This window comes from Macaca mulatta, chromosome 11 (genome assembly GCF_049350105.2).
Source record: "Macaca mulatta isolate MMU2019108-1 chromosome 11, T2T-MMU8v2.0, whole genome shotgun sequence".
NCBI lineage: Eukaryota > Metazoa > Chordata > Mammalia > Primates > Cercopithecidae > Macaca > Macaca mulatta.
This window is the reverse complement of record NC_133416.1, coordinates 121,056,973-121,083,802: the sequence shown is the minus strand read 5'-3', so window position 1 is coordinate 121,083,802 and position 26,830 is coordinate 121,056,973. Positions and strand designations below refer to the sequence as shown.

General features: G+C 53.5%; 1 protein-coding gene across 2 annotated transcripts in view; it reads left to right on the top strand.

Annotated features, from left to right (window-relative positions):
• RBM19 (RNA binding motif protein 19) overlaps positions 1-14,428 on the top strand; it is a 142,895-nt gene extending 128,467 nt beyond the window's left edge. Inside the window, exons 24-25 of one of the 2 annotated variants that reach the window (XM_015152890.3) lie at positions 13,139-13,251; positions 13,839-14,428. In XM_015152890.3, the coding sequence (XP_015008376.3) occupies positions 13,139-13,236 (98 nt within the window). In that variant the 3' untranslated portion in view covers positions 13,237-13,251; positions 13,839-14,428. Of the gene's footprint in view, positions 1-10,569; positions 10,787-13,138; positions 13,252-13,838 lie in introns of those variants that run through there. The other variant, XM_077953224.1, reaches the window with a different exon arrangement.
• Positions 14,429-26,830: the final 12,402 nt, after the last annotated feature.

Below are 26,830 nucleotides of genomic sequence, written 5' to 3'. Positions count from 1 at the left end.
GCCCCTGCCCGCTGCCCCACACCTCCCTCCCTTCCTTGCCGGCCAAGAATCAGGTTTCTCATCTCCAGCGCAGCAGCCCCGTGGTAGGTAAAGTGCTATTCTTCACTGCCTTGCATGTGGGAGTTTGAAAAGAGAGAGCAAGGAGGGAAGAAAGAGGAAAGTCCGCCGCTGGCTGTGTCCTTTTCTTCCCGAGCGTGTTACAAACCAGCAGGGTCACGGCATCAAGAAGCTTTCAGGGCCGCGGCAGGCCACAGTACCTGCGAGCGCAGCCGAGAGAATATAATGGTATGGAAGAAATCCGTGCGCAGAACCCTCTGTTTTACAGCACTCACAGCCAGGGAGGCCGGGCAAACAGGCTTTTATTTGGCTGGGAGCGTGGCTCTGCTTCCCGTGTTGTCTTATTCCAGCTGGGGAGGACTGATGGGCTGTGGTTAGCGTTTCTACCTTTCACCTCCAGAGCTGGGAGCGCAGACATGACCAGCATGGTGAGTGGCTGGCAGTGGCGCCTTCCCCCGCCTGCCCAAGCCAGACTGGGCTGGGGCGGGAGATCTATGAGCAGAGCGCCCAGAGAAGTGCTCTTCCGGCACAGACGGGTGGCTGTCCCCATGGGTCGCCGGCCTCTAGCAAACAGTCACCTTCCCAGCCTCACGGGGGGCAGGGAAGGAGCCTGCTTGCTAGAGCCCTGGTCCCAGCAGCCCCCACTGACCCCGGCCCCCACTGCCTCCCGGCCAGAGTGTCAAAGATGCAGCTTTTCCCCTACACCCCTCCTTCTCGTGATTCCCTTGTCATGCCCCTCCCCTCGTCCTCCTCAAGTGCCACAACCTGCCATCAGGTGCTCACGTGTGCAATTAAGATCCTTCTCCATGTGACATTTTATCCTCTGAGGGGATACAAGGCCCTTTGTCCACCCTGCGTGGGCCCCATATCTAGCACAGAGAGGAGGCGCTCAGTGACCATTTGTGGGGTGAAAAAATAAACATAAATAAGAACCTAATCATCAGAATGATGATTAGAATTTAATTGAACATCTAATAGATGCTGGACACTGTGTGAGTGTTAACTCGGTTCATCTTCACTGTCACCCCACAAGGAAGGAAGCCGGGGCTCAGAAAAGCTGGCTAATGTGCTCCAGGCCCCATGCTTAGCCACAGGTGTGCAGTCGGCACTGGAGCCCTGTGTGGTCTGAAGCCAGATATTCCTAACCGGGTGCTTCGAAGCACCGCTGGTCTGAAAAGGCAATCATGTAAGTTCTTATAAAGATCAAGTCGGGGGAAAAGGAAAGAAAGAGGATGAGAGAGCTTTGTCATGGACCTACCATGTGCAGAGAGTGATACCGGGTGCTTTTACATAACTCAGTCTCATTTCAGGCTCACAGCTGCCTGAAGAACAGTGTTGCTCCCATTTTACTGTAGCACAAACCAAGACCCAGAGCAGCCTAGTGCCTGGCCTGAAGGCACACAGGTCTGGACACTGCAGAACTGTAGTTAATGTCTATACCTGCGTGTTCTATCACACCCTGTATCCTCAGCACCTCCTAAATCCCAAATTGCCCTCTCTTTATTGGATCTGGACAGTTGCAAACCACAGCCTGTAATCTGTTTTTATAAATAAAGTTTTATTGCAACACAGCCATGCCCATTTGTTCATATATTGTCTAGGGCTATTTTCTTCCACTGCAAGGACAAAGTTGAGTGGTTGTGACAGAGACCCCACGGCCCACCAAGCCTAAAGTATTTACTTTTTGGCTCTTCACAGAAAGGGCTTGCAGCCCCTAGGCCTTGTGAAGTGGCTGCCCTTATTTTATCCAAAAGCCAGGGGTGGCTAGTTCCTCCCATGGTGAGTCCCCCCTTTCTCAGAGTATATAATTCTAGAGGCATCATAGCTGCACCCCCAGTGCCCTGGGCTTAGATCTCCAGCTTCCCCGGATGGGAGGCCCCCATTCATTCATTCATTCATTCAACAGTTCTTCACTGATGACCGTATTATCAAGCTGTGCTCTCGGCACTGAGGGCAAAGCAGTGTACAAAAGAGAAAGTCCTCCCCCGTGGAGCTCATACTTGAGTGAGAGAGACAGATGATTGCCCCCTCCCCTGCCCCACCAAAAAAAATAAGTGGCAACAAAGTTCTGATGATACCAAGTCCTGGAGTGGAAATTAGAAAGGGTAACATATGGTTGGATGCAGTGGCTCACACCTGTAATCCCAGTGCTTTGAGAGGCCAAGGCAGGAGGATCACTTGAGCCTAGGAGTTTGAGACCAGCCTGAGCCACATAACGAGACCCCGTCTCTTAAAAAAGAAAAAATTAAAAAATTAGCCAGGCATGGTGGCACACAGCTGTAGTCCCAGCTACTCAGGAGGCTGAGGTGGGAAGATCGCTTGAGCCCAGGAGTTCAGGGCTGCAGCACGCCATGATTGTGCCCCTACACTCCAGCCTGGGCAACAAAGCAAGACTCTGTCTCTTTAAAAAAAGAAAAGAAAACAAAAGAAAAATAGCATAATGAGCTCTTCAGGGCCAGAGAGGGAAAGGAGAGATTCCAAATATGGTGGTTGGAAAGTCTTTCTGCCGAGTCAGCATTTCTGTGTGATACGAAGGGAACAACCAGCCAAAGATCTGGGGGAAACCATCCCAGGTAGCAGAAGCCACAAGTGCCAAGGTCCTAGGGCAGAGTGTGTTCAAAACAGGCAGAGAAGCCAGCAGGGGTTCCTCCCGGGGCCTTGTGTGGCCTGCCAGGAAGCCCAGCTTATATTCAAGGTACAGTGGGAAGCTCCTAGAAGATTTGAGAAGAGTCTCAGGACCTGATTCACACTGTCAGACCTCATCCCCTGCATTGTAGAGGGGCAAGAATGGAGGGCAGAGGTCCCATCCAGGCCAGCAAGGGCCCTGGAGCAGAGGCTGTGGAGGTGGGGAAGCAGGTGGATTGAGCATTTTTGGTAAAGGTAGAGCCAGCCAGACTTGCTTCTGGAAGGCAGGAGAAAAATCAAAACTGGTGCATAGTTTTTACTCCAAGCCACTCACAGGATGATGGTGCTGCGTGGTGAGCGGAGGCCTAGGAAGCCGGGAAGAACAGGTGGCTGGGCGGGGGTGTTCTGAACGTGTTGGATTTGAGACACCTATTAGGACTCCCCTCGATGTCAGGCAGATAGATCTATGAGTTGAGAGCTCAGGGGCGAAGTCTGGGCTGAGATATAAATTTGGAAGTCATCAGCAGACAGATGATATTTAAAGCCTGCAAGAGTTCATCCCCCTCCCCACTCCCATAACTTAATCATCATTCACAGGACCATACATTTTCAAAAGACTGGAGACGAGAGAGCCCGTTATCCCCACGTCAACCTTTGTGAATAGGCCGCCTTGATCTTGCCCATGAAAACATAATCATCGGGCTTTCAAACTCACAGTCAGGAAAGTTCAAGCAAGGATGTGAAGTCACAGAATTTATTATTCAGAATATCCCTTGGTCGTGGTTCCTTCCATCCACCTGGAGACAGAGGTTTTCTATAAGCTTCCCATTTTCATTCCTTCACCTGGGTCCTTCTTGTTTTCTCCTGAAGACTTGGCTGTGGCAGCCCTTCCTCTGGAGGTGTTAAAGGCCTAAGCAGGAGGCGGGCAAAGAGAGAGACTGTCCCGGATTGCCACAGCAGGTCCTGACAGGAACGGCTGAGACTGGGTGGGGCATGGGGATATGCAGCTGTTTTATCCCTGACCTCTTTGATCACTTCTCAGCCAAAAGTGGTGCCTCACGCCTGTAATCCCAGCATTTTGGTAGGCCAAGGTGGGTGGATCACTTGACCCCAGGAGTTCGAGACCAGCCTGGCCAACACAGTGAAGCCCTGTCTCCACTAGAAATACAAAAATTAGCCGCGCATGGTGGTGCGAGCCTGTAATCCCAGCTACTCAGGAGGCTGAGGCAGCAGAATTGCTCGAACCTGGGAGACGAAGTTGCAGTGAGCCGAGATCACGCCACTGCACTCCAGCCTGGGCAACAGCATGAGACTTAGTCTCAAAAAAACAAAAAAAAAGGAAAGAAAAGAAAAAAGAAATGATCACTTTTTGTGTTCACGGTAGTGTGTCTTAATCTATCTCCAGCTCCTGGTCACGTTGGGAAGTGGTTCCAGGAGAGGTTGAGGTTGCCCGGGAAACCCACTCTTTCTCACACCCCTGGCTCCCACAGCTGCTGGAGGCCGAATCCAGAGGAGGAAAATCAAGGAGAGGGAATTCTTTTGGTCAAGGCAGTTCCCAAGTGTGCACCCAAGTGGTGCACATGGCTGGCCGTGCAGGGAGCCATGATCGGAGAGCAAAATGCTTCTCCCTACAGCGGTGCGGGGAGGCTGGGGGGCCTGGAGGTCAGCTGGAGCAGGTAGGGCCCAGTCAACCCCTCCTACTTCCTTCCACTCCCCACGCCCGAGCCTCGCTGGGCGGTGTTTTGGAAATAATTCCAAGTGCTTCGGCAATATCCCGCACACTCTCCTCCCCTTCCCCCGGGAGCGGCTGTCCGTGCGGGGAAGGTACTTGCTCCCAATCCAGCTAAATTGTTATTGACTTGTGTTCTCTGCGTTCCGCAAACATTTCACTCAGCCGTCGCCAGCAAGGCCAGGAATCCCTGCTAGGGCTAACGGGGAAGCCAGCTGTGCCGGGCCATTTCTCGTGCTCTTCCTCATCGATCACGGAATTAAACTGACAGAAGGAGAATTTCAGAGCGACTTGGGAGGGGCAGGGGCTGGGCCGGGATTGGCCGAGGGTTTGGGCGCTTGGGGACCAGAGTGCTAGAAACAGGGACAGGAGGAGGGTGGGTTTCCCTCCAGGGTTGTAGCTGGTGGTAGGGAGCGGCCAGTTTTATTTCTGAACTGTAGGCTGGCCCAGCCCGGAGAAACCCAAGGAAAACACACAGACAAGGTTTTTATTACTGCTTCATGACCACAAGTGAAACTAGTGGGGTTTAGTAGACAGAGAGGAGAGAGAGAAAAGAGCAGAGACCACAATCGCAAGTTGTCGGATGAAATTAGATCTCTATTTTGCCTACCGGATACGAAAACAATGGTTTTGAATGAATCATCACTATTTTTGTATTGGAAGATTTAACCTGAAAATCAAGATTCTGACCTCTTTTGAAAAATCAGATTTGGCCAGCCTGGTTCCACATTCCTACAGGGCACCAGGCCCAAGGAATGGCTGCGCATTTATACGAAGGCTGGGCTTCCCCTTGCCCACAATGCGTAGTCCTCCCTGTAATCTCCCCCTACCCCCTGGACTGTTTGATGTCATCATATTCCTATCTGGACCCTCGAGCCTTTGCATTTACACAGCCTGGTGCAGACACCACTACACCTTGGCCCCATGAGATGTTACCAGCTGCTCCCTTTCAGCCTGTGCCCTCCAACCCAGGGCCTATGCCAAAAGAGAAGAGATCAGTAGCTGATGTGGACCAAATCCTAAGACTTGGGAGATTCCTCCAGACCCAAGGCAGAGAAGTAGGGGACACCTTCCCACCTTTCCTGGTTCTTTTTCCCTTTTCCCGGTGTCACCTTCACCGGGACACTCCCCTTGCTTCCCAGCCCGCACAGGTCTCCCAGCATCTGTAACTAACACAAACATGTGGGAACAAGTCTAGAAGCTCCCAGGCATAGCCCACGCCTACAGCCCTAGCTCAGGATAAATCCACGGGAATCCGGGCTGCAGCGCCTTCGCCGGCCCCTGTGTATGGGGTTGTGCGTGGCCAGTTGTGGAATTCTGCACACACACAAGACACCCAGAGCACAGAGCGAAGTTACTCCACCCACCAGCCCAGTCTCCAGCCGCTCAGGGAGCCCAAGTCCTCAGCACCAAGATTAATAACAGCGGTCATCATAGCAGTCATAATATCCCATGCCCACCCCAGGCCATTTGCATCGGAACCTCTGGAGGTAGGATCCAGGCATCAGTGGTTTCCTAGCTGATTCTATCAGACAGCTGGATTGAGAACCAATGGCCTTTGAAAAGAAAATTGCTGCTACACGGCCCAGTTCTGTTCATGCCTTTCCTGTTGAGACCCCCCTGCCTAGGGAGGCTGGGCTATTGTCCCCAGCCGGCAGGGCAGGCTTTGCTGTGCTGTGCCAGCAAGGCTAGAGCCAGCCCCGTCTGAGCTCAAGGTCCTGCTTGGAGAATGTGGCCACTTGACTCTTCAAAGCCCTAGTGTGGCTGCTTCCTCATCTGAAAAGTGGGACAATGATGTTACCCAGCTGGTGGAATTTCTGTAGGAAAGTCCAGAGCCAGCAGGCCTCTGAGGAGTGGTCCCTGCGGCTCGCCCCTCAGCCTTATCTTGGGCAGCTGGATTTCCCCTTTGCTGGGCACTGCCTGTCCTCTGGGGTGGCCTCACAGGACCCTTTGATCATTAGCTTTCATGTTTGCCTGGCACCTCAACATGCCAGGCCCTGGGCTAAGTGCTCTCATGCTTTATCTCATCAGATCCCCTGTGGTGGGTGCTACTACTGTGTCCTGTCTACAGAAGAGTAAGTTTGGTGACTCAGAGAAGGCTGGGACCACTAAGTGGCAGCGCTCAGGTCCCACCTCGTCTTGTCTGCCCGGAGCCCTAGTGTGGCCCCGTGGCTGGTGGTTTAGTTTATCCTGTGGAGTTTTTTTCACTGCCATATCCCTAGCATCATTCCTGGCACATAGAATGTGTTCGGTCATGCTTGCTAAGAGTGACTGAAGGCAGGAACCCTTAGGGTTCCCATGAGGTAAGCAGAACAGGCACCATCCCCGTTTAACAGGTGGGAGCACTGAGTGACGTAAGGAGCTTAGCAGCTCCTGGGAGTCCCGCAGTGGCAGAGGCCAGTCTGCAGCCCAGGGTCCTGCCCACCCGCTCTGTGCAAGGACTCTCTCACATCACACCTAGTTCTTAGAAGGACTCACTGTGTTTTAAAAAGCTACAACTGGCTAGATGTGGTGGCTTACGCCTATAATCCCAGCACTTTAGGAGGCCAGGGCGGGTGGATCGCTTGAGCTCATGAGTTCAAGACCAGCCTGGCCAGCATGGTGAAATCTCGATTCTACTAAAAATACAAAAATTAGTTGGGCGTGGTGGTGCACGCCTGTAATCCCAGCTATTCGGGAGGCTGAGCACAAGAATCACTCGAACCCGGAAAGCAGAGGTTGCAGTGAGCCGAGATCACGCAACTGCACTCACCTGGGCAACAGAGTGAGATTCTGTCTATTTAAAAAAAAAAAAAAAAAAAAAAGGCACAACCCTAAAACAGCTTCCTGTATCAGTAAAGGGCCATTGGCTTGGTCTTAGGGGCCAGGCCAATCTCCTGAAGAGCACCTTTTATTCTGTGCGTATCTAATGTGTGCCTGCTGCACAGAGAGCCCTGAGGTGCAGACCCATCTGGGTATGAGAGCTCTGCCCATGGGGGCTGCAAGATCTGAAGCCAGGGAGGACGGGTAGAGACCCAGGCACAGGCACCAGCAGCTGAGGGTGGGGATCTGGCTCAGGCAGCCTCCCAAGCCAGGCCAGCCCCCTGCGGTACCCATACCGTGACATCCTCATACTCCCCAAGGGTGGGAGCTACAGGTGGCTGGTGTCCCCCAGCAGCCCGGGACTGCACACCAGTGAGTCTGAAGATTGTGGTGCCTCATTCTGGCCTCCACCTGCCCCATCCTCCTTCCTCCCCTTGTCCTCCTGTGCCCCCGGCCCATGCCCTTCACCCCGGCCTCTTGGAGTCAGTTCTGTCTCCGACTTAGCGGAGTTTGTCAAAGCCTTGCTTATCCTCTGTCTCGGGAAGTAGCAACTTGGGAGCCTCCAGGAACAGGTCGAAAAGCTCCCGTAAGTGAGGCCTCCGGTCTCCAGGGGCAGCTAGTACACAGCCTCGTCAGTTACCTGTAGGCAGGGAGGGGACAGGTCTGCCACGCTCACAGGTTAGCCATTCCAGGTTCAAGAGAAACTAGAGGTGCAGATTGTCATGTAGCATCTCCCTGTTTTTGAACATTAGTCACTGATTTCTTTATTCATGGCAAATCATGTCAGCAAATCCAGATGCTCTAATGTGGGCCCACAGTGGGAGGCCCTGCTGCATCCCATTGGTCACTTTTTTTTTTTTTTTTTTTTTTGAGACAAGAGTCCAGAGCTGCTATTGCCATCCTCATGTTATAGAGGAGGGGAGTGGCCCACCCTCATGCTCTCAGTAACAGATTCTGTCAATAGCAGTAAGAATGACCAACCTGTATTGACATTCTTGCCGTTTGCTCGGCACTATTGTGAAGGCCTTACATACATATATTCGTTCTTTTAATACCCTTACACACCCTAGGCGTGTGAATGTCATCACCATTCAGTAACTGCAGAAACTGAGAGGAGCCCAGAGAGGTGAAGCAACTTACCCAAGGTTGCCCAGCCAGGAGCAGCAGGGTTTCATCCTGGCAGCTCACCCGCCCAGCAACCCGCATCTAGCACCCTCCATCCTGCACCTCAGGCCTCTCCACTCAGAATCCAGCCCTGGGCTTCCTGGCCCAGCGCTTTTCCCCTCCCCAAGCTGTTCATGCCTGCCTCTTCCCAGGGTTCCTCTCAGAACTCCCTTCTCCTCTTATCAGCCACGCTCTTCTCGCCCGGCTTGCCTTTCCTCAACGTCTGCTTCTGGAACAAAACCCCAAGAAGCGCTTTCTCTTGTCCTCCCGACACACCCCCGCCCCCCGCCCGCGCCTTTCTCCCTGCCTGCGCCTTTCTCCCTGCCTGCCTGGGCCTCCCATGCAGGGCCGACAGCGCCAGCCAGGGAAGGGAGAGACACAGGCTGGCATTCTGTCAAGGAATTAATTGAAAAATAAAATCATTAGGTGGGAACTCCAGAAATGCAAAAATGGTAGTCGGAGGTTGGGGGGGAGGGGGGCAGGACTGGGGGGTTGTCGGGGGACGGCTGAGCTTTTTGTCAAGTTAATTTCTCGGGTATTGATGTTTGGTGACATTCACTTGTTGTTTATCTTCGGGTGCAGCTGTAATACTGAAAGAAAATGCACAGCTTGTTTCGTTTATTTATTTTACACCTTTCTCCGGTTCTGCATTATGTTTGTTTGGTGAAAACCCACTGAGGCTTTTGATGTCGGGGAAGTGGGATTTCAGCAGCTGTTCCCTGCAAACAGGGTGCTCCTCAAGGAAGCAGGGCCGGCGGGAGGTGCGGGGTGTCATTTGGTGGGAACTCAGGGCCTGACACATCCTCCAGGGGGGCAGTTGGGGGCCCAGCCTGAACCCTGGCAGATATGCCTGGCCCAGGAGCACAGTAATGGCTCCTGAGTAGTGGGCCCCTGGGCATCCCAGGCCCCACCTGTGAACCTGATCATCTTTATAGCCGCCTGCTGAGATGTCCCCTATTTCTGTCCCCACTGTATAGTCAGGAAGCCAAGGCCCAGAGAGCTGAAGTGACTGTCCCACGGTCACTTGGCTGGTCAGTGGCTGAGCTAGAACCTCAGATCATGTGACTCCCATAGCCATGGAATTGCCTGTCACCATTGTGCCTTCCACGTCCCTTGCCCCACAGTGAGTCAGCAGATGCCCCTGTTTCCAGTGTGCAAACCGAGAAGGCGGGGCTCACACTTCCGCTGGCCTTGATGAACCAAATCATCTCATTCCTTTACCTGCCGACTGTGTACTGCTCATGTCTCATAAGCCAGCCTCCGTGTGAGAGCCCCCGCCCTGTGAGCTCGCACTGCCCCAGTGGCCAGGAGAGACACGAAATCAACACCTTTCCTATCCATAATAGTAACACAGGTGTTGGTCTCTGCACCATCGACTGAGCCCTAACCAGGAGCCAGGCATTGCCCTTTTTACTCATTTCAGCCCCACCACAACCCCTAGTATTCCCATTTTACAGGTTAGAAATTTGAGGCACAACTATCTGGTTCTTTCTCCATCTCCCCCTGCCAGACCAAAAAGCCTTAGGTGGGGCCAAACCAGGCTTGTTCCCCACCATGCCTGACCCAGAGCAGGTGCTGCAGGTGTCTCTGTCGTGTGAGGGAATGAGAGCATGAATGAAGGCTCTGAACAACTGTTCTTGGCCTCATCTCTGCTGCCGTTTGTCCTTCAGCAACCTACACTCCTTGACCCTCAAGTTTCCCTATCATTCACTCCCTCAGTCTCTCAGCACACTTTTATTGAGCATCTACTATGTGCCAGGCACAGTTCTGGGCATTGAGAATGGAACAGTGGATAAAACAGATAGAAACCCCTGCCCTCCTAGGGCTGACGTTCCAGCCAGGAAGACAGATAGTAAAGTGGAAATATGACACACAGTGAGACTGGGAGACATGCTGTGGGGGAAGTGGACAGGAAAGGGATTAGGAAGTGTACGTCAGGGCACTCTGGAGGACTTGGGATTTTCAATAAGGAGGGAAGCTTCACTGAAAAGGTAAGGCCCCTGAGTGGCTCCGTGGAGGAAGAGCATTCCAGACCAAGGGAACAGCAGGTGCAAGGCCCTGAGGTGGGAGTGCTGGAGCCAGGAGCCAGGAAGGGGCCCGAGTGCCTGAGCAGAGTGGGAGGGAAGCAGAGAGGGGGCGCAGCCTGCTCAGTGGCCCTGGCAGCCAACGTAACAGCTTTAGCTTTTCCCCAGGTGAGATGGTGCCCCTGGAGGCTTGAGCAAAGGAGCGGCATGCTGTGATGGAAGATTTAACAAGCTCCCTCTGGCTGCCATTCAAGACCGGACTCCTAGGAGGGAGGGCAGAGGAAGCCAGAGGCAATGGTGGTGCGGCCCAGGGGTGCAGGAGCACGGGGAAGAAGCGCCCCAAGTCCGGGTGTATCTTAAAGGTTGAGCCTACACAATGGATGGGGTGAGAACTCGCCCCTCGCCTGTCCCTCCAAGTTGTCAGGATGTGGGAAAGAAGAAAAAATTCCATGCCGCCACCACTGGCCATCCCTTAGACCCCAGGCCAGGCCTGTCCCAGGAAGGCAGGGACCCCCGCCCCAGGAGTGAGCTGCCACCCCAACCCATGTTAGCAGATGGGAGGGGCGCCAGCGATTGCCTGCAGGCCCTGTTTTGTTACGTTTCTATTTTCCAGCTCCTATTACCTGCCCACAAATTCAATTTCCAGAGGCCATTGTACACCTCCAGGACTGGCGATTATAAGGAAACCAAGAGAGTCTAGGAGGGCGTGAGGAAGGAGAGGAAGCCGGCATCTGAACCCCAGGCCACCAGTCCCCACCACCCCAGCCCACCCTGTCCCCCTCTCCCTTTTCATGATTAACAATGATGGGTACAGCTGCCAGACCTTGAGGCTCCCAGGTGGCAGGCAGGTGGGCGCCTCCCGCACCTTCCGCACCCTCGCCATGGGCAGGCTCTGCCGTCTCTCTCACCCTTGCTCTGTCTGCTCATTCCCTTTTCTGGGATATTTCACAAGCACTCGCTGGGTGCCAGGCAGCGTACTAAGGCTAGGGACACAGCAATGAGTGAGACAACATCCCACACAAAGAAAGGCCTGCGGCAGTGTGGATAATAAAAAGTGTCAGGGGGTGGGGTGGCATTGGAGCTCAGGGGTAGAGGGAGAGGGAGATCTGGGTGCTGCCAGTGCAAAGGTCTTGAGCAGGGGGAGGTGGGCCAGCTCCAGTGACGCCTCCAGAGGAGCTTGGGGCTTTCTTAGGGAGTGGTACATCTGACACACATGGTTTAGAGGGATCCCTTGGTGGGAGGGGGATCTCTAGTGAGGGGCTGAGAGGTACTTGGATTGGGATACAGCCATGGAGATAAGGAGAAATGAGGTCAATGTTTGAATTGATTTGGGAGGGATGAGATTGAAGAAACAGTTTCAGAGGTAAAATCACTCGCCCAGGAACACACAAAGGGAAACCAAGTCTTCATCTCCTGGCCAAGCACTGTGCTGGCCCTGGGGAGGTCTCGGTAGAAAAGGCTAGGCGGAGAGATAGAGGTAAAGGGCCTCAGGGTGATTTATTCAGGGAGGTGTTTGAGCCATGGAAAGGGAGGAAATTTGGACAGCCTCTTTACACTGCCTCTGTACAAATCAAGCCTTATCTGCGAGCGAGGCTGCCCATTGACTAGCGGTTAGACTAGCAGAGGGACTGGCAGAGGAAGCCAGCCTGGATCCCAGCCTCACTTTTTTCCTGGAGGGCCAAGGGACCCCACACATCCTCTCCTGCCACCATTGATCCCCTTGGAGTTCTATGCCCAGCACCCGAGACTTCCATGAAAAGCAGAAAGACTGTGGGTTTAGGTGTGACTGGGGTTCGAATCCTGGCTCCACCGTTTCCTAGCTGGGTGACCTCAGGCCTGCCTGTCCGTGCCTCACTTCCACCACCTGCGTACCACCTGCCTGTGGGGTTGCTGACAGAAATGGAGCAGTGGCTCATGATGGTACCTAATTAGGAGGTGCTTGTGGGACTGAGCCCACAGTGCCCCTTCCTACCTCCATGCTTTTCTTCATGACCCTGAATTCCCTCTCCTCACAGAAAACTCCTCTGCATTCTTCAAAGCCCAAGTCAAATAGTCCTCCTCTTCACAGCCACCTCTAATTGTCATTCCTTCCATGCCTTCTCTGGAATCCTTGAGCTTTGCATCTGTTCTATTCACCCACCACTTACTGAGCACCTGCTCTATGCCAGCCATGTACTACACCATTAGCCTGGCCTCCAGGAAAACAGAAACAGCTTCTATTTGTCTCCCCAGCCGTGGCCCACTGCTTGGCTCAGCCTCTCTGAAGGGTTTCAGCTTCCTGCAAACCAAGCTCTGACCTGCTGTGAGGAAGTAGCACAGGAGACCCCCCCTCCCTCTTTTTTCTCGAGGGAATCCTTTCCCCTGTGGGTGGAAGATGGGGAGGGGATGGCCAGGGAAGCAGGAGAGTTTCTGAGAGTGCGAGGGAGGCAGCCCCGTCATGGCGATGCTGAGACTAACCCTAGTGTTTCTCTCTCCTGCTCATTCCCCCTTTGATTCTCTCCCCTACTCCTTGTCTTTCTTCATTGCCCCATCCTCTCTCCCCCACCTCTGTATCTTCTCTCCCTCCACTCCCCCCCCCACTTCCCTCTCTCACATTTTCTCACTGCTTTTCTGTCTCCCTGCACCCTTGTTCTGCTCATCTCTCCCCTCTCCCTCCTTCCTCTGTCATTTCTCTCTTCCTGCCTCCCAACCCTCTCGGCTGTTCTTTTCTCCTCTCTTGCCATCTGGGCTCCCACAGAGCCCCCGAAGAAAAAGCGGTCTGTGGTGTTGGACGAGATCCTGGAGCAGCTGGAAGGCAGTGACAGCGACAGCGAGGAGCAGACCCTTCAGCTGTGAGCTGGCGCTGAGAGGGTGCGTGGCTCTGGGGCCCTGGGGACCCGGACAGCCGCTCCAGCTTCTGCACTCCCCACCGTGTGGGCTGGGGCGTGGGGCGGGGAGCGGCAGGGAGCCCCGCCCTGCACTGGTCTAAGGTCGGAGGAGACAGGGGATGAGGAAGGCCTCAGGCCACTGCCCAACAGCCCAGGCATCCTGGGTTTCACCAGTGACACGTTCTAGCAGACACGGACTGCGCACCTGCTCTGTGGCAGACACGGAAGAGCGCAAGGGAGCAGGGAGTGTGGGAGTGCAAGGGAGGAGCCACGTTAGGAAGAGAGACTTGGGGACAGCTGCACAGGGAGCCAGGAGCCCTGCTCCCCCTGTCCCCACCCCAGGAGAGTGAGGGGACAAGGGCCGGCTCTCTGGCATCAGGCTGCCTGGACATGAAACCCCGTCTCCAAGCTCAAGCTGGGAGACCCTGGCCCAGTTTCCTTATCTCCCAGGGCCCAGCATTGCCCTTGCTAGCTAGTTCTTACCTCATAAGGTTTTAGAGAGAAATAAACGCAATAATGCATGAAGAGCGCCGAGCATGATGCTGAGCCCTGTTCTTACTCTCCCTCCAGGGCTGCTGAGCTAGAATTCCCACCTATGGCTTTCCAAGGGACTGTTCACAGCTTGGGACTTGGTCTCTGTCCTGCCCCATCCTCATCACTTGGGACCACGAGCCCTGGTTCAGTCACCCAGGGAAGCCTCCCAGCAGCTCATGAAGCATCGAGCTCCAAGCCCAGATGCCAGGCTCCCCGGCTGAGCCGAATGATGTCACTCATGGCGGATGCGTTCTGCTCATGGGCCCAGAGCCCTGTGAAATGCATCAAGGTCCTCTCCGCTGGCCAACAGCATCCTCAGGCTTCTGTCAAGTGCCCGTGTTCACATTTTCTCCAGCCTGAGACGCAGCTTCCTGCCTGGAAGGGTCTGTGCCAGCACCAGCCAGAGGGCAAGACGGAGAGGGCAGAGCAAGAACTGCACGGCATCTGACTGCGGTCTGAATCCAGGCATTGCCATTCCCTGAAGTGTGACCTCAGACTAATGACGTCCTGTCTGAGCCTCCGTTTTTCTCTCTAGGAAATGGGGGTGATAATTGTGCCTACCTCAGATAGACAGTGCCAGAGTTAAGTGAGTCAAGCCAAGTAAAGCCCAGAGAAGATTCTCATCAGCACTTTTGTTGCGTCTTCATTTAGAATCACTGGGTGGGGCTCCAAGTGAGAGTGTGGGAATCTTCAGACTCTGTGCATAAAGCATGGTCTGTGCGTTTCGGTGGGGATGAGGTTCCGGTCTTCATCCAGTTTTCAGAGTGGGCCAGAGCCCAGGCAAGGCCACACACAGCTGGCAGCCTGCAAGACCAAGTGTATGCCTCGTGTCTTCTAGGGCAGGCACCCCCCTAGCCATCCAAGCTCATCCCTGAGAATTCATGGTAACAGAAGAGACAGAATGGCTCATTCCCCAGCCCTTTGCTTTTTCTTTTTTTTAGAGACGGGGTACAGTGGCATGATCATAGCTCACTGCAGCCTTAAGTGGTCCTCCCACCTTAGCCTCCCAAAGTGCTGGGATTACAGGTGTGAGCCATCACACCCAGCCACATTCTCCAGCTTTTATAGTGGGGTGGCTCGTAGAGTCACATTGACCACAGCCTTCTGGATGTGGGGGCTGAATGGTGAGGTCTCTGTTAAACCACACCCAGGCCAACCCTCAGGTGACCAGGCTCCCAAGTTGCTGTGAATCATGTGGAATTATAGGGCTGGAGAACCTACCCCATGCCTTCCCACTGCTCAGATCCGTGAGCTGGATCATGTCCTGTTCAACAGCACCTGGCTTCTTCTGGCTGAACCGTCTTGTCTGTACAATTTGTACTCACATTTCCACAACATCAGAGCCAGCGAGTATGGCCAGCTGGTCACCAAAAATCAGGTCTAGACCCACAGGCCTGGAGCAGAGGCAGGCGTCTTGGGGCACTGACTTAACTGGCCCAGAGGATGCTTCTAGAACCTCCCCCCAGAGCAGGATTCAGCATCGTCCAGGGCTTGGTGTGGGATGAACAAACATGGGTTCCATAACAGTCCACCACTCTCCAGCCTCGTGAGCCTGGGCAAGTGACTTAACCTGCTGAGTTCTCAGTCTCCTCATCTTTAAAATGGGGTGATCCAAGTAGCATCTCTGTCACAAAAGCGTCCTCATGCCCAGGCAGCTGCAGGCCCCTGCCGGAGCTCACACAGTGGAATGATGGGAATCAGGGCTGTCCGACCCTTCCTGCGTCACTGCCTTCCCTGTGGCCAAAAGAAAAAGCTGGTGAGCTGGGGGAGGTTCAGGAACTGCAGGAGAATGAAAAGTGGCAAGAGGAGGAGAGCTTCCAGCCTTTCTCCAGGCCTGGCCCGGAATTGGCAGTGCAGAGTGAGGCAACCTGGAGACCATATACTGAGGCTGGCCTCTGCGCCCCTGCCCCAGGCACTCGCTGTTTGGAAGGGGCAGATCTGTAAGCACACAGGAGTAGTGGAGTCCACTCCCACAGAGATCTCGGGGTGCCCTTTCTTGCCGCGCCCACTAGACTGCACCCTCATCTCCTCTCCTCCGGCTCAGCTGTCCTCGTGCAGCCAGTGTGGCCTGACTGATCCGTGAGCTGGATGGTTTGCCTGGTCCAGAGGAGGGGCTTCGTCTCTTCTTCCTTTGGAGGAGAGAGACTGGTGAAAGCGTCTTACGAGAAATTCCTCTGTCCAGCATGTGGGGGTTGAACTGGAAGACTCTAAGCCTTCAAGCCAAGGCAGCAAGGGACTGATAGTCACTGCTGTCACTGGGAGGGGGACACGGGAGCTTTCCGAAAGGCAGCTTTGGTTGTGTTTGCAGCAATGATGGGACGTTGGTAGACCCAGACACCCAGAAGATCTGGGAGAGAAATTCCAGAAATAACCCACCGAGGGGGCACTGAGGAAGGAGTATTGCTCCAGGGCGGTGAACCTCCTGACCCAGGTCAGGACTGCTGCAGGGGGCAGGAAACTGGCTCAGCCACATCTCAGAGGGGCTGTGACCCGTCCCCTGCCGATATGGTCACCAGAGAGCCAGGAAAGAGAACCATGACAGGCTGGACCAGAGCACATGCCTGGGAAAGGAGAGGTGACACCAAGGGGCCAAAGGGACACAGGGAGGTGGGAGATCAGCAGGACACGTGCCTCAGAAAAGCCAGAGGCACACATCTGGACAAGGCCTGGGACCCAGTGTTCAGAGCGCGGCTCAGTTAGCTGGGAGGAACGGAGATAGGCTGTTTCCAGAGTTGGGGGCTGGCTAGACCCGCATCTACTGTCCTCACGTCCGTCTCCCACCCGCTGTGGGTCTCAGGGGCCTGGCCCCTTGAGCTGCGTCTCTGAAGCTCCCTTGTCAAGAGGCTTGTATTCAGTTTGGCCAACGATGGGCACTAGCAGGCACCCGGAAGGCTGGTAGAAGAGACACTCCAAGCATCCCACCTTCTCCCTCTGTCCCCTGTGGCGTCTTCACCATGGGTCCACCCCTGGATGGGTGAGGAGGGCCCTGGTATCTCTACTGTAGGATGCACACAGTCAGACTGCAGGAGGGAGATGGGTGGTCAGACAGGTCCTGGAGAACGGACAGGGGTGAGGGACAGTGGGGCCTGGAGGAGGGACAGGCGTGAGAGACAGTGGTGACGGAAGGAGGAGAGTGGAACGCACAGGCCCTGACTCCAAAGGCCTGCGTTAGAATCTCTAGGCTCTCAGTGTCTCCAGACCTTGCGTTCCATGTCTTTCAAATGGGTCCAGGAATTCCTGCCTCATTGAATTGGTTAAGACAGAAACAGAAGGTCATGAATGGAAAGTAGTTAGCAGACTGTGTCATGCCTGGTGAGTGCTTAGTAATGGTAGTTGCCATCATTATTGTGAAAATAACTTCAAAACAAGGCAAGCTTGTTGGGCTGCACCCAGCAGATGTCAGGCCAGCTGGGCCCACGTCCAGAGGCTGGGGCAGGATAGGGACTCACAGAGCACTGCGCCATGTTGGGGAGGAGGCTGTGATCCAGGAAGGAGCCTGTAGGAGGTGCCCCCCTGCCCACTGGCCCCAGTAGGCAAACCAGCACATTGTGCACCTGGCTATTCCTGCACAGAACCAAAGTTCAAGCCCAGATGGGCCAGTGGTTGTTGGGAAACAGCTGAACACCCCACCAGGAGCAGCTGCCTGTCTGTTGCTATGTCTGTGTGTCTGTTCCTAACCCTTTCTTTTTTTTTTTTTTTTTTTTTTTTTTGAGACAAAGTCTCGCTCTGTTCCCCAGGCTGGAGTGCAGTAGCATGATCTGGGCTCACCTCCCTGGTTCAAGCAATTCTCCCGCCTCAGCCTCCCAAGTAGCTGGGATTACAGCTGTGCACTACCACACCCAGCTAATTGTTTGTATTTTTTGTAGAGACGGGGTTTCACCATGTAGACCAGGCTGGTCTCGAATTCCTGACCTCAAGTGATCCACCTGCCTCGGCCTCCCAAAGTGTGGGGACTATAGATGTGAGCCGCCACGCCTGGCTAATTTAGTGGAGACAAGGTTTCACCATGTGGGCCAGACTGGTCTCGAACTCCCAACCTCAAGTGATCCACCCACCTCGGCCTCCCAAAGTGCTGGGATTACAGGTGTGAGCCACCACGCCCAGCCTGTTCCTAATCCTTTCAACTGGGAGTGTCACGTGGGTGAGGACTCCGTGGCCACAGTAGCAGAACTGTCTCTTCTGAAAACCAGACTCTGGGGACCCTGGGTCAGCACCTCTAGGTCATTCCACAGACTTACACAGTTTAAAGAAAGAGCCAGCAAACATGGGGTGATCCTGGGGTGCCAGTGGGATCCCAAGCCAGGCCCGGAGGTCTGCCTGTTTCCTCCCCAGAAACTTGAGGGGGCATCCTCCGCCGGTTTGCACTGGGCACGGGGGCTGGAGAGCCATGAGGCCACTGAGCTCAGCATGCTGTCACTTCTCAGGAAGTTGTGAGGGTGAGAATAGCCGGGCCCACTCTGCAGAGGGGAAGAACGGGTACAGGCCACAGGCACAGGCTGATAGAGTGAGTCTCCTCCCTCATTCATTCATTCATCCATCAGACACCTGCTGGGCATCTGCTGTGTGCGAGGCACTGTGCTGGGTGCCCCAGACATAAGACAGAAACTCGGGTCGCCCTGTGTGCCTCCACACGGGCCTTCCCTGCTGGGTGGACACAGGCTGTCTCCTAGGCTTTAAGCCCCGTGCATCAGGTGGAAGACAATTTCCAGCGGCCTCTGGCCGCTTGTTTTTCCTCCTCTCCTTTTCCTGCCGCCTTGGTCTTTTTTGTCTTTTGTGCAGGGCCGTCTCTCGCAGCGCCCGTCTGTGCTCCGCAGCGTCTAGGAAAGGATTAGTGTGAGCGGAGCATGCAGGCTTTGGTGAACAGAGCCGAGCTTGGTTTCAACATCTAATTCAATTTGTTCTGCCGAGATTGAAATATGAAATGGTTGCCAGTCAAACGTTCAAAGGACGGGGAAGGGAGAGTGAGCGCCTGCTGAAATTTAAATTTTAATGAAAATGACTTTAACCCTTTGGTACACCTTGCAAAATGTAACCCATCCTCCCATCCTGTGAGAGCGGCCTCTTGGGTTGGAGCTTTCCACCCGCTTCTCTTCCGCTGAGCTTCACTAATAATATGTCATCATTTTTTTCAGCCATCTTAATAATAAAAGATTAATAGAATACTTTCCTAATAATAATCTATTCACCCATGCTGCCTAGGCCATTGAAATAGGCACCTTGCCTGGATGACTTTCCCTAAGCCCCATCCTAGACAAGCCCAGGCCCCTTGTTGGATGCGCTCATCACACCGAACGCCTCCGTAGCTCCTTACGGCTGTGAACAGTTTCTGTGTTTTTATTTCATGTCTGACCTCTCTCTCTGGACTGGAAGCCCCAGGAGAGCAGGGTCCATGCCTGTTTTGTGCGTGCTGCATCGTGGAGTAGATGCTTAGTAAATACTCATTGAAGGAAATCGGTGGCCCCACTTTGTCCTTCTAGCAACTGTGAGAGGGAAGTTGACGGGAGATGTAGAAATGGAGAGGTGGGTGACATTCCCAAGACGGCACTGCACAGAGGGCTGCCACCAGGCTCACGCTTAGCTCGCTCCTGCACAAGCCCAAGCCCCTACCTCCCAGAGCAGTGATGGCAGTTCCCACATGCAGGGGACTCGGCCCTATGCCGGGCTTTAGAGGCACACCCTGCGTCTCGCTCCTGCCGCGGGGCCTGGACTGCTGTCTCCTCTTTACAGCGAGGGAGGCCCAATGTGTGCCGACTCGAGCCCTGTCCTGAAGGCAGCGTGGGTGAAGGGCTGTCTCTCCTCACCCCTGATGAGGTTCTCCTGTTCAGCTCCTGCTTGCCATGGAACCCCCAGTGTGTTTTTCGTTTTGTTTTTAAATATCAAATGCTATCAATGCCGGGCCAGTGGGCATGCGTGGCAGCTCATTATGGCTGTGGACAGACAGTGCCAGGCATTGCCCAGGCATCATAGGTTTTCAGGGTAGAGAGTGGGGTGATGGGGGCAGCCCTGAGACCACCTTCAGGACAGTTCGCTTCCGAGGACTGAGTCCTTGTCTTCATCCTCCAGGGCTCATACAGACCAGGAGCCTAAGGGAGAGGTTCCAACCTGAAACGCCCAGCAAATGTGTGTTGAGCTTTTGTGCACCAGGCATGGCCATGATGCTGGGAATGCAGGAGTGGACACAGCAGATAAGAGTCCCTGGCCTCGAGGACCTGGTAGTCAAATGTGGGGAGACCCAGACACGCGTGGACAGAGGATTGCTTCCCTGGCACTGCTGAGGCTCCGTTCTCTCTGGGGATGTCTGGCAGGGTCAAGGAAGGGCTCCCTGAGGAGGTGGCATGTGAGCAGAGCCGGGAGGAAGGGGACAGCTCTGTGTGCTCAAGGGAGAGCGAGGGGGACAGCCCAGGCCACAGAAAAAGCCAGGGAGAGTGGGCAGGGGGCCGCCAACCCAGCTCAGGCTTGGGTGTCACGTCTGGGCCTGTGGAGGGGAGCAGAGCCAGCCCAGTCTGCCACCATGTTGAGGATCAGTAGCAGAAGGACAAGGACCGAAGGAGGGACAGGTGTTCAGAAGCCATTGCCGTGGCCAGGAGAGCAGGGAGGGGGTGACTCAGAGCAGGGAGGTGGCAGTGGAGGGGTGAGGTGGCCCAAGCCTGTAGACAGATTGAAGATGCAGCCAGTGGCCTAAAGGTTTGGCTGTGGGCTGTGCACAACCAAGGCTAGCGCCCTGGCTGTAGCCCAAGCAGTGGGAAGAAGAAAGCTAGTGTGCGCTGAGACCACTGCAGGAAGAGCCGGCTCAGAGGGAAGTAGGAACTGGCTTTAAACTTGGTAAGCTGTTGACTGCTAAGAGGTAGAGAACACACTGGAGGATTTGTGTCTCAGGTTGAGGAGAGAGGGTTGGACCGAGGTATAATGGGAAATTCTCCTTTGGTTAAGAAATCTAAGAGGGGCCATTCTCGGTGCTTCACTCCTGTAATCCCAGCACTTTGGGAGGCTGTGGTGGGAAGACGGCTTTGAGGCCAGGAGTTCGAGACCAGCCTGGGCAACATAGGGAGACCCCATCTCTACAAATAACTTTTAAAATTAGTCCACTGTGGTGATGTGGGCCTGTGGTCCCATCTACTCAGGAGGCTGAGGTGGGAGGATCACTTGAGCCCAGGAGGTCGAGGCTAAAGTGAGCCGTGGTCACACCACTGCATTCCAGTCTGGGCAATGGAGTGAGATGCTGTCTCCCAGAAAAAAAAAAAAAGGGGAAAAAAAAGAAATGTAAGAGTCAGCATGGGAACTAACAGCCCCGTGTAGACAGACCTGGGAAATCTCATAGCTCCAAAATTTCAAGTTAATTTTTTTTTTTTTTTTTGAGACGGAGTCTCACTCTGTCACCCAGGCTGGAGTGCAGTGGTGTGATCTCAGCTCACTGCAGCCCCTGCCTCTCTGGGTTCAAGCAATCCTCCCACTTCAGCCTCCCAAGTAGCTGAGATTACAGGCATGCACCACCATGCCTGGCTAAGTTTTGTATTTTTGGTAGAGGTGAGGTTTTGCCATGTTGGCCAGACTGGTCACGAACTCCTAACCTCAGGTAATCCTCCCACCTCGTCCTCCCAAAGTGCTGGGATTACAGGCATGAGCCACTGCACTGGCCTCAAGGTCATTTTGAAGCCACTTCTAGATGGTTCCAAACTCCTTTGGCCCCAGAACCCATTTCCCAAACAAATGTCTTAAACAGATTAAGCAAGAATTGCTTTGTTCCAAGTCAGGGTGCAGGGCCTGACCTTCCCCACCCAGACTCCTCTTGCCGCCCAACACCTCAGCGATTTGAAAAACACTGACCTAGGCCTGGCGCGGTGGCTCATGCCTATAATCCCAGCACTTTGGGAGGCTGAGGTGGGTGCATCACAAAGTCAGGAGATCAAGACCATCCTGGCTAACATGGTGAAACCCTGTCTCTACTAAAAATACAAAAAGTTAGCTGGGCATGGTGGCACATGCCTGTAGTCCCAGCTACTCAGGGAGCTGAGGCAGGAGAATCGCTTGAACCCAGGAAGTGGAGGTTGCAGTGAGCCAAGATCACGCCACTGCATCCCAGCCTGGGTGATAGAGTGAGACTCCATCTCAAAAAAAAATAACACTGAACTAAAAAATGTCTCCCAAATCACAGAGCATGGACCTCTGTGCTTCAGGAGATGGTATAGGTGGACTGTACGCTTTTCTTTTTGATTTTTAACTCACAAGTTTATTTTTACATGTATGCCACAAATACAAACCTGTATTTGTTTAGGTCATCAAACCAATGGCCTTGCTAAGCTGTAAGGATTACCAGTGAATTTGTATAAAGACAAGTATTAAAAACAGGACTTTCATAAGGCAAAGTAGTAAAAAAGGGACGTGAATGATTGAAATCAGGGGTGGGCAAACCATGGCCCTCTTTTTTTTTTTTTTTTTTTTTTTTTTGCTGCTATTGCCTGGTTTTGTAAATTTTTATTGGAATACAGCCATGCCCATTAGTTTGCATATTGTCAGTAGCACATATGCTGAGTAAAACTTTATTGACAAGACCAGGCAACAGTAGCAGTAAAAAAAAAAAAAAAAAAAAAAAAAAACTGTGGTTTGGCAACCCCTGATTTCAATCATTCATGTCCTTTTTTTTTTTTTTTTTTTTTTTGAGATGGAGTCTCACTCTATCGCCCAGGCTGGAGTGCAGTGGCCAGATCTCAGCTCACTGCAAGCTCCGCCTCCCGGGTTTACGCCATTCTCCTGCCTCAGCCTTCCGAGTAGCTGGGACTACAGGCGCCCGCCACCTTGCCCGGCTAGTTTTTTGTATTTTTTAGTAGAGACGGAGTTTCACCGTGTTGGCCAGGATGGTCTCGATCTCCTGACCTCGTGATCCACCCATCTCGGCCTCCCAAAGTGCTGGGATTACAGGCTTGAGTCACCACGCCCAGCTCATGTCCCTTCTTAACTACTTTGCCACTTAGCCACAATGTGACCTTGAGCAACCTGCTTAACCTCTCTGTGCCTGGTGTTCTCACCTTTGAACCGTGAACAGGACAGACTCCTGCAGATGCCAGGATTAAGTGAGAGCTGAGAATGGTGCCAGCCCCACATGAGCACTACACAAGCCTCAGCTGTTGTTACCCCATCCCCCCAACATAAAGGCAGTGCCCTCCTGCACCCCGACAGGCTTGGGCTATCACCCGCCACCCAGGAGGCCGGGGTATTTCAACACAAGCCCCAGGCCAAGGCCTTCTGGATCGGCAGCAAAGTAAAAGGGGCCCTGCAATCTAATTATAGCATTGCTAGAAGCCAGGGCTGCGTTCCCCTCCAGCTTCCTTAATAAGCCCACTTCCCCGTAATTGCAGATTTCATGGAAGCGGTCCACGGGGGCCACCACGTCCCATCCTTGGGCTTAGGCCAACAGCAGACATTTTGTTGTGCAGAGTTCTGCATAGCAGCTGCTCCTGCCTTTCCTGGAGACTGTCAGGAGCCCTCCCTTCTCCTGGTCCCCAGGAAGATTCCAGGTGATAACGTCGCTGCCACCTTGCACACCTGCAGTTTACAAAGCACTTTCGCAGGTGGGAGCTGAGTCACTAGGCAGGGGCTGTCACTGCTGTGGCACAGATGAGGAAACTGAGGCTCCAGGAAAGGAGGGGAGCAGCCCGTGGCCAATGTTCCAGAAAGAAGGCAGTCTCCTTTCCCAGGCTGTGGCTCCACGAAGAGCCTCCTCTCCTTCCCCTCTGGCTTCGTGGAAGAGGAGGACAGGAAGCTGGAAACGTGGCAGGAAACACCGCATCCCGTGAACCGTTCTCAGACTGCATTCCCCAGAGGTGCTGAGATGTGAGGCTGAAGGAGTGGAGTCCAGCGCCCTTAACCCCTCCACCTCCCAGGATTTTATATTCCTGGGCTCAGTTGCCCAGCCCTCATAGTGTACGCATCTCACTGCAGTCCTTGTGAGCTGCGAGGTATTTTGTGGACCCTGAACACAAGTCACAACTTCACCCAGTGCTCAACCAAAGAACAGCACCCACCCCAGTGCTGGGGGACAGCCTGCTGTGTTCGCCTCCCAGAGCAACAGTATATATAGGTCAGGGAATGTGTTGGTTCCTGTGACAGACCCAGACATTAGTGAGCTTGAATGAGATGGAGGCGGATTTCTGTCACGTGACAGTTGGAAGGTGAGCAGGCCTGGTCTGACAGCAGCAGGGGCCCAGCCCTCTGAACTGTCGCTCTGACATGCCTCCATGGCCCAGACAGCACCCCACTGTGCTGCCACCATCCAGCCACTGAGAGTGGGGAGGAAGAAGAGCGCTTGCCCTACCCTTCAAGGACACAGCCTGGGCATTCACTTTGACCAGAATATGGTCACCTGGTTAAGCCTAGCTGCAAGAAATGCTGGGAAATGGTCTTTCTCCTGGGCAGCCGTATGCCCCCCAAAACATGCAGCCCCTCGTTCTACAGGAAGCAGGAAAACAAATGCTGGAGGCAGCCAGCAGCCTCAGCCACAGATCGTTGGGTGCTGCCTGGGGCCTTCCCAGGGCATTTTCAAGGTCAATTTGACTGTCCTTGATTTCGACCTTTTGAGCTGACGTTGGAACTGAACCCCATGTAAGCATTGTTTAAAGACTCATGAATCACAGCCGTAAAAAAGGATGAGTTCTTGTTCTTTGCAGGGACATGGATGAAGCTGGAAACTATCATTCTCAGCAAACTACCACAGGAACAGAAAACCAAACACCACATGTTCTCATTCATAAGTGGGAGTTGAACAATGAGAAGGCATGGACACAGGGAGGGGAATGTCACACACCAGGCCTGTCGGGGGGTGGGGGGCTAGGGAAGGGATAGCATTAGGAGAAATACCTAATGTAGGTGATGGGTTGATAGGTGCAGCAAACCACCATGGCATGTGTATACCTATGTGACAAACCTGCACGTTCTTCAGATGTACCCCAGAACTTTATATTATAAAAAGTATATTTAAAAAAAAAAAGACTCATGAATCTAATGTGTTCAACATTTTTTTTTTTTTTTTGAGACAGGATCTTGCTCCGTCACCCAGGCTGGAGTGCGGTGGTGTGATCATGGCTCACTGCAGCCTCAACCTCCCAGGCTCAAGTCATCCTCTTGCCTCAGCCTTCTGAATAGCTGGGACTACAGGCATGCACCACCATGCTCAGCTAATTTTTTAGTTTTTTGTAAGGAAGGGGTCTCCCTGTGTTGCCCAGGCTAGCCTCAAACTCCTGGGCTCAAGTAATCCTCCTGCCGTGGCTTCCCAAAGTTCTGGGATTACAGGTGTGAGCCATTGTGCCTGGCCTCATCACATTCTTAAACCAAGAAAAGTTAACCCACTTTTCTTAACCCACTGCCTTAGACACTAGTGCTGGTTGTCAGTGAAAAACTCTAAAGTAACGTGTGGATCTTGTTGCTTACACATTAAGACAAAATGCCAATTTGGGGGGCTGGGGGAATAAGGCATCAAGTTTTCCCCATGTGTAGATTCACTCCTGTCTGGCCAAGTGCACCCTCGGGGTGTTGCCTACGCAGAGGCTGTCTTTTCCCTAACGTCCTTCTTTTCCGCAGATCTTCAGAAAGGCTTTCACTGATAGGGCAGTTGGTTAATTTCCTGTGACTGCTGTAACAAAATACCTCAAACTGGGGGGCTTAAAGCAACAGAAAGTTATACTTTCACAGTTCCAGAGTCCACAGGTCTGAAATCCAGGTGTGAGAAGGGCTGTGCTGCCTCCCGAGGCTCTAGGGGAGGATCCTTGCTCGACTTATTTCTGAGACAGAGTCTTGCTCCATCACCCACGCTGGAGTGCAATGGCACGATCTCGGCTCACTGAAACCTCTGCCTCCCGAGTAGCTGGGATTACAGGCGCCCGCCATCACACCCAACTAATTTTTGTATTTTTAGTAGAGACGAGGTATCTTGATTGGCCAGGCTAATCTTGAACTCCTGACCTCAGGTGATCCACCTGCCTCAGCCTCCCAAAGTGTTGGGATGACAGATGTGAGCCACCATGCCCAGCCTACCTTTCTCTTCTAAGGACAATTGGCATTGAATTTAGGGCTCACCCATAATCTCATCTCAAGATCATTAGTTATATGTACAAAGACCCTTTTTTCCCAAATAAGGTCATATTTACAGGTTGCAGGTGGACATATATTTTGGGGGAGGTCACCATTCAACCCTCTGCAGACCATCTGAGTTTTTCTTGCTCTACAAGCATTTAATGAGCACCTCCTATTGGCCATCCCTGAACTGGCGACCAGGGGTCCAGCTTTCAACACAGCAGGATCGGCCAGGCTGGGTGGCTCACGCCTGTAATCCCAGCACTTTGGGAGGCTGAGGCAGGCGGATCACTTGAGGTCAGGAGTTTGAGACCAGCTTGGCCAACATGGTGAAACCCCAACTCTACTAAAATAAAAAACTTAGCTGGACGCTGTGGCTCATGCCTCTAATCTCAGCACTTTGGGAGGTCGAGGCGGGCAGATCACTTGAGGTCAGGAGTTCAAGACCAGCCTAGCCAACATGGCAAAACCCCGTCTCTACTAAAAATACAAAAAATTAGCCGGTCGTGCAGGCGGGTGCCTGTAGTCCCAGCTACTTAGGAGGCACGAGAATCACTTGAACCCGGGAGGTGGAGGTTGCATTGAGCTGAGATGGCACCACTGCACTACAGCCTGGGCGACAGAGCGAGACTCTGTCTCGAAAACAAGCAAACATACAACACAGTAGGCTCACTGCTGCTGTGAAAGTTCACAGTCTGTTGGGGAGATGGCCAAGTAACAGGTGGTCATGGTGCCAAGGGAGAAGTGGGGCAAGTGTCCAAAGGAAGGGTGGGGAGGGCTTCCCAAAAGACATGGTTTCTAAACTGTGTCCCAGGAGGTGAGTAGTGGCTACCCTGAGAGGCAGACTTACCCTGAGGGCAGCAGAGAGCCCCTGAAGGTCCAAGAGCAGGAGAGCAGCCATGCCCAGCTGCCTGTGAAGCTGCCACCTCCTCTCCCTCCACACCCTGACACTCAGGGACACGCCC